General features: G+C 22.3%; 1 protein-coding gene across 3 annotated transcripts; it reads left to right on the forward strand.

Annotated features, from left to right (window-relative positions):
* Positions 1-2,693: 2,693 nt before the first annotated feature.
* On the forward strand, positions 2,694-8,928 carry LOC112600454 (farnesol dehydrogenase-like). 3 transcript variants are annotated; one of them, XM_025347681.1, is made up of 7 exons: positions 2,694-2,786; positions 2,848-3,040; positions 5,012-5,180; positions 6,558-6,681; positions 8,131-8,263; positions 8,410-8,532; positions 8,720-8,928. In XM_025347681.1, the coding sequence occupies exons 2-7, from the start codon at positions 2,909-2,911 to the stop codon at positions 8,804-8,806; spliced, it is 768 nt and encodes a 255-aa protein (XP_025203466.1). In that variant the 5' UTR covers positions 2,694-2,786; positions 2,848-2,908; the 3' UTR covers positions 8,807-8,928. The 3 variants fall into 3 exon arrangements, with proteins under 3 accessions (XP_025203466.1, XP_025203465.1, XP_025203467.1); XM_025347680.1 differs by having other exon boundaries at positions 2,697-2,786; positions 2,855-3,040; XM_025347682.1 differs by having other exon boundaries at positions 2,722-2,786; positions 2,861-3,040.
* The last annotated feature ends 4,913 nt before the right edge of the window (positions 8,929-13,841 follow it).

Here is a 13,841-nt window from a genome sequence, read left to right on the forward strand (position 1 = left end):
ACCTCCACTTTCAATGCATAAGAATACTGATTACTCAAACCTAAGTCTAACAATAAATCTAAAACCGATTGAACATTGTATGTTAATAGTATTACATTACATAAATAGTACCTGCAATTTCAATGTTTATTTAATAATTGAAATTACATCACTCAGAGCAGAAATTATAGTTTCAAAAAATTGTTAATAAATAATAAATAATTTAATTTAATGTATTTAAAAATATAAAAGAAAATAATGTTTACAAATTGTTACAAGTAATTTATTTAACTACGAATTAGTTTTGCCACAAGTAAATGATTGTTTTCTCTTTTACCTAAGATGGGGAGAATTTTTGTGATTTATCAATAAGTACCTAAATAATACCTATTGATTTTTACTCATTTAACTATAAAAGTTACTATTTATTTGGTCCATCAAAAAATTTAAAAGTCATAAGGGTGGTTTGTATTTGATTAATTTATAGTTAACATATTGTTGTTAAGTTATTATTTTGTGAGGTACACTAATTATGTATTTAATTATTATATTACCGGTTTTAAAAAAATACAGTATTTACAAAGTTAGTAACTAAAATTATATTTTGTTTTGTATAATATTAAGAATTGACCATCTACTATTCCATATTAAGAACTTAATTTGAAATAATGAATTTAACAAGTTTTTATATTATTTCAAAACGGATTATAATGCACTGCATTAAATCAAAAAAGGCCTAAATACTAGTTAGTATGAATACATATGTATTAAAAAACTTTAAAATAATTTAATTTATCTACCTAAATTTAACAATTTACTATAATACAAATACCTATTATAATAGAGCTATGTGATATAACACAGACTGCCGTCAGGTAAAATAATTATATGAAATAAAGAAATAATACGATATAGGCAAGTTATCTATACGTATTTTAAATCTGATGGATCGATATAATATATTTCATATTTCATTAGCAAATGGCAACTATGAAAAAATACGATCATTTGATGTAATCGCGTGATTTAATGACATACTATAGAATTTATATAAATCGACATGTTTCGCGATCATAAATATTCCAAATTGGTCCATAATAACTAGTAAGGCATATTAAATTACTGAATATAAACAGTATACACATTTATTACAAAATGTGGAGCATAAACAATATTAACCAATCACCTTAAAAAAAAAAAAAACAAAGGAGTAACTAAGTCATATTAATGTTTAAAACACTATATATGATATATCTATAAGTAAATTATATTTAGTACAACTTTCGAGCGCATAAAATGAAAAATTATTTCAAATGTATGAAATAAATTAAATATCTAAGCTCTAAGCTATACCTATCGAAACAAGAAATACTTAATTTTATCAAATATTTGGTAGCTGTTTTGTTACTTTTTTTTTTTTTTAGTTAAAACCTACCTATGATGTTTATATTATTAATTGTACAATAAGTGCAAGTTAGTAAAATAGACCCCAAAGGTAGCAAATAAAAAATGTCAACATTTTTTTGTAACTGTTAGAAGTTTAAATTGTTACTCCATTCATCAAAATCAATCACGAAAATTTGCAATTTAGTTCGACAAAATTTTTTTATTATTCCAGATCGCAGAAAATTGTACGTCATACTACCATAAGTACTAAAATATTTTAAATAACTTATTGCTTAATATAAAATTAAATTCATAAATAATATGATACTAAGTTTTTAAGATGTAGGTACATAATTAATTGAAAAATATACGCTTAACAATTAATATATTGTAACTTTTTTTAGGTATTTTTGTTTTCAGACAATCTGTTAGTCCTAAGTTTGTATAAATACTAAAAATTATATTATTGTACGAACTAAAATTGTTAAAAATTTATAAAATTTGTACAAATAAAAATTAAATTTTCGATTGAAAATTATAAACTATTCCACGTAGATAATCGAGAATGTATTCCTTTTATTATAAGCAGAGCGATTTATTTAAATACTACTAATTCTATATTGGATGTTTGTTGTTCGAAATATACTGCTTAACTTTGAGTTGATTTATGCTTTTTTCAATTTTTAAAGCTTCAATACAATAGATGGATATTTTCCACTTGCTTAAAAATTACGTAAACAGTTGTGCTAACCTGATTTAAGTTTTCTTTTGTTGATCTAATATTTTTTTCATCTCATGTATAATAATTACTTTCAATATTAAAACACTTTATGAACTTATTACATAGAAATAAGACAACAAATAAGAAATTATCCAATTTTTATATAATCAAATATATATATATAAGAGTTTTTATTATTCAAACTTTAATTTGTACCTAGGTAGTGGATAGGTATACAAGAAAATTGTAAAAATATATATTATTGGTTTTATACTAGCTACGGTAACTGAGTTATACCTATATTATTATTATTGCTACATTTTACATTCTATTACCGCATACATTTACTTAAGCGATTAAAATAATTATGATATCATCGTTGTATACGTAATAAGTGAAAAAAAATACAAATAGATACGAGATACTTATCGTACTTAACGATACCTAAACGCTGGGCTTATTTAAAGAGTACCTATTAGAGGTATTTATTATTAATTCAATGTTTTTGTGAGTATTGGTAGATATATAATATAATCCCACCTATGTACTTATTATTATCGAAATCGATGGAACTTTCCGAATACTCCTGTATCTATGAAGTGTGTAGGTACAACGCTTAAAATAATAAAACACTTGAACTATAGATTGACTAAACATTGTTTTGTGTCTGATGAATACCGAGACAGTGTGATAGACATAGGTAGGTAGTCAAATTTATAACTAGTTTTATAAATTTCCTATATATTTTATTATTATAATAGCGATCAGTTTCAGTGCCGGACATACGGTGATAGAGCGGTGTAGCAAACGATTTCAATAAAAATGGACAAATGGGTAGGAAAAGTCGCTATAGTTACGGGTGCGTCGTCTGGGATTGGAGCAGCTACGTGTAAGCAACTGGTTGACAGTGGGATGATCGTCATCGGATTTGCCAGAAGAGAAAACAGACTAGAAGTGAGTACCTACCTATGCGGATCTGGCAAGTAAGGGAGTAAAAAAAGCAGCACTCTTTATTGTATTTTAGGTATTTCCTATAAAATAAATTAAAGGCTTTAAAGTTTAAATATTATAAACATGTTATGTGTTTGTTATTAAAAAAAATAAAAAAATAAAAATATTAGAATTCCAGTTCTTATGCACATACAATTTTTTTGAACATTTAAAAAATATATTTTTCTTAGTTCTTATAGTTGACAAAATCATTGATTTTACTATAATATTTGGTTTATCTTGTGTTTGTATGCTCAAATGTTATTTATTATACAAAGTGTATCATAATATGCTATAATAATAATTAATAAGTAATAACTACACCAAAGGATAATAAGATGTATCTACAACACCAGTGTCAGTTTGGCTTATAATTTAGCCTCTAATACAATTATATTAAATAGGCTCTATATAAACAACATTTTTTTTTTAATTCTATAAAAACGCAATAAATATTATTAGAATAATAGGTATAAATATCATTTCTAAGACCTTTTTATGACTTAAAGATCTGAAAGATATGCACAAAAAATGTCAACATTTATTAAAAACATCAATAAATATGCTAAACATATTAATAAAAAAAGGTAGACAAGTGCGTACCGATTTGCTGTACTACTGTAGGTACAGTAGATATCGAGTGGGTAATTGAAATTGATGAGATAAATTATAATTCAACGATATATCATTGTACATGAAAAACAATTCTGATTTCTGAGCGTAAAATATGATTTGTCAGCCTTTACCATGAAATATATTTCATATGTTTTTTGATATTGCTGTTATAATAATTTATTTAACTGTTAGTAATTCTTTGGGGTTTTTACGTTAACTTTTTACAAAAACTTTACGTTTATTATATTATTAATATTTAATTTCTTCAATAATATATAGGTATGTCGTATTATATTATTATTTTAAATTTTAAATCAATATCACCTTATATGTAAAACACTGTGAACAAGTTCACGGTGTATATAGGTAAATATTAAAGTTTATTCTACATAGTATGAAAACTGTATTATGTATAAGCTAATAGTAAAATTCATAATTAAAGTAAAAGTTTTAATTCGCACGAATATTTATAAACTATAATAAAATATTTATTTTTTTTATTCACTGTTTAAATTTGTAATTTAATCCAAATTTTAACTTAAAATGTCTATAAAACAAAATTGTATTTAAATAGTTTTTAGATTTTTTGGTTTCAGTATAAACAGAAATTTCAGAATTTCATGAAAATGTAAACTACAAATACTTATAAAAACATTTATACATATGTATATTTAATATTTATAAATAGCTAGAAGCATATAATAACAATGTTTGAGGATCGTTGTATTTTATTTTAAGATTTTTTATTCTGTGAAACATTTTTTTATTGAAATTTATAGAAAACAAAATTTAAAAATCCGTTTGAACAGAAATATTCGTTTTCCGATGAATATCCAATGTCGTAAAACTTCAAATGCTTATAAAAAAATTAATACGACTTTCCGGTTAATTTTTATTATATGTGGAAAATCTTACTAGGAATATTTTATTAATTATATAAATCTTAGATATAAATTTAAATATTTTTATAAATTTCTAACTACAGAATACTTTTGTCAAACAGTTTAACCCAGTGAAATTATTTAATATAGTGTAATATTAGTAATATGAAAAAACTTATTATGAAGTAATATGTATAGTTTTTTTTTTTTTTTAAATCAACATTTTTAAAAAGAATAATGATTTCTAATTTCTATAAACTAATCAAATCTTAAAAACATGATTATTGGATCGATACTTTCTCACCTCAACTGTTCTAGCTTCAGCAGTGTCTGTAATTTTAGTTTCGGATCGAATCGCCTTTGTCAATATTTTTCAGTTATTACTGTGGGTTGTTAACGCTTTTGATCTCCATGATAAATTATTTATTGAATATTGCAGGAATTACGAGAAACGCTGACTGGAAAATTGGGCCAATTTCATTACTACAGAGTCGATTTGTGTTCGGAACAAAATATCCGAGAAGCTTTTGCGTGGGTAAAAGTCACATTTAAATCAGTCGACGTATTAGTAAACAACGCTGGAGTTTGGAAAAATAGTGACGTTTTAGGTAAATATATAATAACGACTTTTCTACATAACTCATAAGGCAACGAATGTGTTGATTTAAGAACGTGTTTTTTTTTAATAGTAATAGGTACATATAGTAACAGAATAAAAAAATTTGGATATTAAACATTGAAGGTGGTTCTGATAGTAAATCCGATTTAGTTACTACTCATAGAAGTTGAACAAAAATAAATTTTTAATGTGAACATTTTTGGTTTTAAATTTTATTTTTTGTTTTAATTCTCAAATAAATGACTTATTATAGAAACTTGAATAATTAATCATATATTTATACTAGAAATTGTTTAGACATGATACAAATTGTAAAATATTTCGTTTGTTTATATGATATTTACAATAATTTTTTTTCTATTTCTTAAGAATAAAAAAAGCTTAAAAAATTAAAGTTAAGGTTAAAATTGTTTTGTTAAAAGCACGAAAATTTGAAAATAAAATAAACTTTGTTTTAATAAATGCATAACATTTTAAATTTTAATACCTAAGGTTTAAATATTAAATACAAAATTGTACATACGTTTTTTATACTGAAATTATTAAAAGAAGGGTAGATTCATATAAGATATTCAAACGCATTTGTTATTCAAAAAATATTAGTCATTGAAACTTAAAATATTCCACTACAACTTAAAGTATCGTTTTATATTTACAATGAAGTTATTAAAATATTTGTTTTAATATTTCCCTATTTGTAGGTATTTAAATTTCTCGAGTTTATTTTTTTAGTTGTTGATAAAATTGTAATGAAAAATTAAAAAAAAACTTGACAATTTAATAATAGATTTCTCATAAATATTATTATTATGCAATTTAATAATGTTAAAATTATATTGTTACATTTTTTATGAGTGTTCGAAATTAAAAAAAAATTACAGAATTAGTCTAAACCGCAAAATAATTTCTAGTTAAAAATTTATAAAATGTTTACTTTTAATTGCCATTTGTTTTATAATAAGCATATATTTTGTACATAAATACATACATACATATAAATATGTTATAGTCACTATAATATAACATTGCAATTTGCTTTTATATCCATAATATACATGTTATAGGTATATATTTTTATTTATTATGTACATGGAATAAAATAAATAAAGATCGTCGGCCGGAAATTATAAAAACAATTAATTTGAAAACTATTATATATATCCGTATATTAATAATTTAGTATTACAATCACAAATTGTTTAGTTTTTGTCTTTATACTTTAACAAGTAAATTATTTAAGCCAATTATTTATATTTGTACAAATACGCATAAACTATTGACATTAATAACTTTCAAAGCCAACGTTCTATACAACTTTTTAACTATTATTACAATTTTTCATGTTCTTATGCTGTATACTTGTCAGGAAACCCACAAGACTGGAAACTGATGTTCGACACTAACGTATTAGGACCGAGCATTTGTAGTAAAGAAGCCGTGAAAGTCATGAAGGAGTTGAAAACCAACGGTCATATAATAAATATAAACAGGTAAAAAACTCCTTATATTTTAAATTTTGAACGGAACGATGAATATAATAGTTTATTGATCTATTGGCCTACAAGTCTAAGGTTTTTTGTATAAATTATCATTTTTTTTTTTTTTTTTTTTTGGAGCAGTAAAAATGCTACAGTAATCAACTTTGTAGGTGCTTTATAAGTGAAAATTATTTGTAGTTCGTACTTTATGGAGTTAAATGTAAAAAAATGTTAGTACTTTTTTTAGTTTTAGAGAAGAATAAAAAAATTAAGCTACAAAAAACGGGATTATTTAAACGCATACGATTTTTTGACAAAATCGATTTTGCTGTTTGTTGTAATTTAAAAACCATACATAGATGTATAAATGTCTGAAATGTTTAACAAATATTTATAATAAACAAAATATTATTATAGACGTGATATAAACTCTAAAATAATTTAGATCTTTTTATTATTTAGAAATGTTTAAAAATATTCATGTTCAAATAAAAAAATTGAAAATTGAATTTAAGATTCTTTATAAATCATACGTTTTTCTTACTAGAATTAAAACATAACAAAAATACATTCGAAGTTATAGAGATTTGAAGTCCAAATGTGACAAAATTGAATATTTAAACAAAAATGAAAAATTTTAATTATTTTGTTCTTATTTAAAAAAATATATATATCTAAGAATTTAAAACCTTTCATCATTTAGGCTTTTATTATTATAAAAAATAATAATAATATAATATATTATTTTCAATTTTTTCAAAATATTTGAACTTATAATTAGAGACCGGACTCATATGCACTTGTATATTCATATTGAGTTTATGTATTTATATGAGTGTGAAATTTTGTCATTGTAGTAATAAATTTAAAAGAATATTTGTCACAAATTTTTAATTCCAAATTATTGTACAAAATATATTTTTGTATTAAAAACTTTTTGACATAAGTATCTATTTAATAATAGTATTTTTTCGATTTTTTTCATAGCATTTAAAACCCGTTTACAATTATATTGTCATAGTGACTGCAGGTAAAGTTTTGTTTACTACAATGATATTAATAATAATTTATTAGTTTTAAATGGTGTACGTTGAATACGTATTGTATAGGTATCAAACTTAAGGTCATTGTTAATAATACAATAGGATTAAACTCTACAAGTTTTTTTTTTTAATTTTATTGTATTTAATATGTATTTGCTCAAAATTAATATAATTAATAATATATCAATTTATAATCAAAATGAATCGTCAATAACTATGTTGATTATACTGTTCTGAGTTCTCGTCCGATTGCTAAAATTAAATATCGCTAGGTGTAGTTTAAGTATTTGGATTTAGTATTTCAATGGGTGACCGCCTATTTTTTTAAATTTTTTTTTTATACATATTTGAGTATTCTATATTTTAATAATTGTGTTTATATATATTAAACTCTTAGTATTATTACATTTTATTCCAGTGATATGGGCCATTATTCACCTACGTTAATGGCCAATATGTCTGTCTACAGTGCGACAAAGTTTAGTAGCGTTTCAATAACTGAAAGTTTACGAGAACTGCTAGCCTTACAAATGTTACCAATCAGAGTCACTGTAATTAATTTATTTTTAAATACATTTATATTATATTGAACTATTTTCGATTTGAAAGGGAACCGGAGTTAAAAAGTTGAATATTTAAAACATTAATTAATTCTAGACATCAATTTTTTTAAATTATATTTATTTATCATTTTCAGAGTATCAGTCCGGGATTAGTGGATACTGAAATGGCTGATGATATGACCGATGTACCAATACTGAAACCCTCAAATATAGCTGATGCAATTGTATATGTTTTGGCCACACCACAATATGTTAATGTAAACTTATATAAATTATAACATAATATAATTGAAAATTAATAATTTATATTATAACTTATTACTTATAACAACTTCGTAAATTTTCGTATGTTCCTGAATATAACAAATGTTGACGTTTTTCATGTTAATTTGAATAATTTAATACTAGTTAATTATAATAAGTATTTAAATTTTTATTTTACAGATTTCTGAAATTCTTATTCGACCAACAAGTGAGACAATGTTACCATTTATTAAGGATGCGTTTAAAGAATTAAATATTAATTTGTAATTGTATACGTTATTTTATTCGCTTATTAATATCTTTAATGTACTATGTACTTACACGAATTTACTTAACGTATTTTAATATACAACGTATTTGGTGTATTTTTATAATTTTGGAAAAGTGTGAAGACATTAATTTTATAAAGATATTTTTTGGTATTTTCCTATAATACCTAAATCTAAACATTGAATTAAAAAATAATAATAATAATAATAAATACATAATACGTATCTACAAAAAATAAAAATAAATTGTTTTAGCAAATCTATTATTTGAATTACCAATTGTAAAGTATTTTAAATATATTGTATTATATTTTTAGATAATAACTAGTGATTTTAATGATTGTATAAAAAATATAGTTATATAGCTTAACTTGTATAAAATATATATGTATCTATTATCTAATATTACTTAATATGTCTCAATTTAATTTTTAATCGCCATTTTATATAAAATGTTATTCGATTATTATACTATTTTCTTGAAACTGATATACAGAGATACAATGATGTTTATTAAACATTTATTATTTAAAATAAAGTAATGTGTATCCTATGTAAACACAAGTATGAAATTGCGACTAATACGTATGATTTTTAATCGCATTTGTTGTTCAGATTTGCAACAATCGTACATGCGTCGAATACGAATATGAAATTGCGACTAATCTCACAAATACGACAGTGGTGTATCTGTTCAAGCATGCGTAGATTTTTTAATTTTGTTCTCTAAACTTATAATATTATTTTAGCTAGTAATTGAGTTAAAATAAATATATATTTTATTGGTTATAATTTATGTTTATGTCTATGTTGAAAAACAAAATGTTTCTCACAGAAAATAGAGCACTTGAGTATTTATTATATAAAAGGTACCTCTAATTACGTAAAATAAATATTATAGACATTTTTAAATTATTTGAGTATGTTATGGTATAACAACAATGAAAAAGTCATATCGTACCAATCCTATAATTTTTATTTTATCATTTATATTTTAAAAACGTAGCAATGACGATTTGTTTCGACCATATACAAGAATGTTGATTTAAAAATATTGGACTACGTACACGAAATAATAAAACCAAAATTTTATCTTTAGTTAACAAATTTTCAAGATTCAATACCAATGGAAGAAATATTAATTATAAGAATTAGGTAAGCTATATTCTTAAAAATTAACAATGAATTTACTTATGTATACTAAAATATAATAAAATATGTTAAATAAATGTGTATTTAATACATATTTTTCTTAATAGTACATTGTATTACCAAGCAATCTTTTATTGTTTATCCGTATAGTAATGTATTACAATATTTACATTAAACTGTTAAAAAAACCTTTTCACCTTTATAAATAGTTTTACTTTTATTGACGAGTAATAAAAGTAATAGTTATTATAAATAAACAATTTAATATTTATTATTAAAAATAAAAATTACAAAACAAAAGAACTTGTTTTGATTTTTAAAATTGAAACATAATATTATTATTGTATTCCAGATGGATTTATATATTGTTATTATAATAGATAACTGAAGTTAGAATTTGCAGTACTGGTATATGTATGGACCAGGAATATAAGTTGAAGTATTTAGAAATAATGACAAAAATGAATTTATTAAAATATTCTGAAATCGATTTTTTACTTAAAGATTTTTTCCTTAGTGAAGTCAAAAGTAAAAAATTACCGATATTTTTTTTTATTTTTGTCAAAAACCAACAGAAAATTAAATAAAAACTGGAATTTTTTCGTTAAGCCAATCGACTAAATTAATTTCTTTATTTTGTTATAATTTAAAATTGAATTACCTCAATAAATTGAAATTTTCACTAAATGCTAATATTATTTTCTATTAATGATATAATTTTTAAACACTGTTGACTTTTTTAACAACCTATTAAAAGACGATAAAAATTTTCAATTTTTTAAATTTTTTTTTTATAAATAACGGTAAAAATGTATGATTGAGTAAAAGTGCTTGAGAAATTTTATGATAAAGCTCCTCATAAGTGTTTATTTCTCAACAAAATTTAAAATTTTTAAAAATGTGGAAAATCTTAAAAAATACAAATTATTTTGTAGTTAGAAATTTATAATTTTATTTGTTTTTATACTTACGTTTTGAAACTTAAATACAAGATTCCTCATAATAGTTCATACTGAAATCATAAAATCTAATAAATATAATATAGGTAGGTAATGACTAAAATTTAGTTTTGCTGTTTTACGGTATTTAGAGAATGATAAAAGTACATTTCGAGTTATATAATTTTTTTTAATATGGTATGAATGTATTTTAATGATATTTGACAAACTGTATCCGCTTAAAATCGTTTTTCGCATATAATGATATATAATTGAATTAAAATTTAACACATTCATAATAGTTACCCACTCAACACCTAATGTATAGCAGAGCGGTAATCGCTTGCCTACTTTTTTTATTTTTATTTGTTGCCTGGCAAGATTGTAACTCATTTATATTTATATTTATCTTTCAAGTTTTTTTATTTTGAAGTTGTTCAATTATTACACAAATTTAAACTCAAATTTAATTTAATTAACTTGATATTAAAATTTCAATACTTTTTAAAACAATAGGGAAAATCGTGTAGAAATAGAAATATCTACTGTAAGCATCACCAATTTTCGACAAAATATATTTAAGTTATTTTTTGATATTCAAAAATAAATAATCGGAAAGAAATTAAATGTTTAATAAATATTTATATTACCATCTAATCATCTAGGCGTAAACATTTTTATTTTTAAGACATTTAATTTTTTATTTTAGCTATATTTTTTTAAGACATTTGAAGTTTTTGATTTTTATAATAATAACTTTTTTGTTTGTGAGTCAAAACACCAGACAATATTAGATAATAAATACGAGTAAAAGGTTCCTTAAGAGTTTATATAAGTAGGTAATTACAATAAATAGTAACTCAACAATACTGAAAACATATAATTACATTTTTTTTTTTTATATAAATATTTGAAATAGTTTTACGTATAAATTTTTATTTTTTTTCTTATTTTATCTTTTGCTTTTGAGATTATTTTGAAAATTATTGAAATTTTCATTTTTATTCTTCTAAAAGTATCAAATAGATCAAACTTTCTATCAAATAACTACTCTCTAAATCAAATACCAAAGTATCAAGAAAACATGTATACAAATACAAAAAAATAAATATTTAATCAATATATTTATATCATTTCCCTCGAAATATAATTTTATTTATTTAACTTTAGTATACAGATACATCGGAACATAATTTATTAATCTTTACTTTTTAAAATAAAATATGCAGCAGATAAACATTTTAAAATAAAAATGATCTTGCTAAAAAACATAAAGGTAAAACATTTAGATCATTATTAAATAATGTAAGTTTTCTAAAAATAAAATTTTGAAATAAGAGGTATCTATTATTTTCACAGTAAAATTGTCATTTTTTACAATTATTTCATCTTTTCCTCCCATTAAAACCAATATAATCACTCTTTTTCATTAAGAAACCTTTATTAATACGGAGATGACCCCAAATAAAATAGTTAGACATTTATGTTTATCTTACGTACACATTACAGATAAATGTCAAAGAATTCTGTCTTTCATTTTAACAATCCGTAGGTATATACACATTTAATCCCGAATGAGATATTATTATTTTTTTTACATACTGTCATATTATGATATATAATAAATTTAATGATGATGATAATTGTAATAATACAAATAATAAACAGAAGAGATATATATTTTGTTCGTTATTTATAACAGAAGCCAAAGAAATAAATATTATTAGTGTACATCATTTGTTTGACAACTATCACGATTATCGAGCAATATACTCGTGTATAAATGTATAATATATTATATTGACATGAAATGGTTCAGACACATTTCACTATGAAGTTTTTTGTTTGGCCAATTAATTTTTAGTATATAGCATAATACAATATTACTTAAATAATCCCACGAATAAGTATTTTTGTCTTGTTTAGTTTATGCTATAAGTAAAATGTAATTTTGCTTAATCATAGATTTTTGTTGATATTTATAATATTATATTTTTTATTTTTATTTTATTATATATGGCAAGTTTTTAAATGTTGTATTTGTTTATCCTGTAGAGACGGTAATACGGTTAGAATATATTGGATATTATGGATAACTTAAAATTCAGATTTATGTTTATGACTATAAATAATAATATTCAACAATGCATTACATTTTAATATTTATTATTTACAAAAATAACATAACAGAATAAATAAATTTGTAATATAACAATTATTGAACAACATTAATAAGTAACACATGGTATATATTTCATGTAAATAAAATTTTTTTTTTTTGAAAAAGTAATTATATTATTTTAAAATGTGTGATATAAATCTAAATAAGTATAATGACCATTAAATATTGTTTGTTATGAATTAAATAATCAACTAGTTATTATTTTTTTTTATACTTAAGTGTACAAATAGTGCTCACATAATTAGGTAGATAGAATATATAACATTTGGTTCCAGTTTTAATGTGAAACAAAGTAAACATTGAATCATGATGTAACTTAAATTTCTTATATGACTATGAAGGTAACATTAATACCTAACAATATCTATCATTCTTATTTCGTGTAGGTTATTATTTTTGAGTAAGTATTTAATTTCTGTCATAATGGATTATCTTAATACGTTGCATATTAGTTTCATGTTAATACTCTATGAATATGTATGTATAGTGTTAAAAATAAAAATAAAAAAGAATTACATTTACCAAACATTTATCGATGACCACGTTTTTTTTTTTTTTAATATACTAATACGCGATATTTATACATCGATTTAGTAAAAGTAGTATTGATTACCTACTTTTTTTTTTTAAGTCGCCAAATCCTCCCCGTTGACTTAGTTGCATTTTGATTAAACCATTCCAGTTTTATTGGGGGTGTAAATGCACGTTTTATTTGATCTTGTTCGATATTTTATTGTTTCCAATTTGATCATGCAACCTAA

This window comes from Melanaphis sacchari, unplaced genomic scaffold (genome assembly GCF_002803265.2).
Source record: "Melanaphis sacchari strain LSU unplaced genomic scaffold, SCAv2.0 Contig64_pilon_pilon, whole genome shotgun sequence".
Lineage (NCBI taxonomy): Eukaryota > Metazoa > Arthropoda > Insecta > Hemiptera > Aphididae > Melanaphis > Melanaphis sacchari.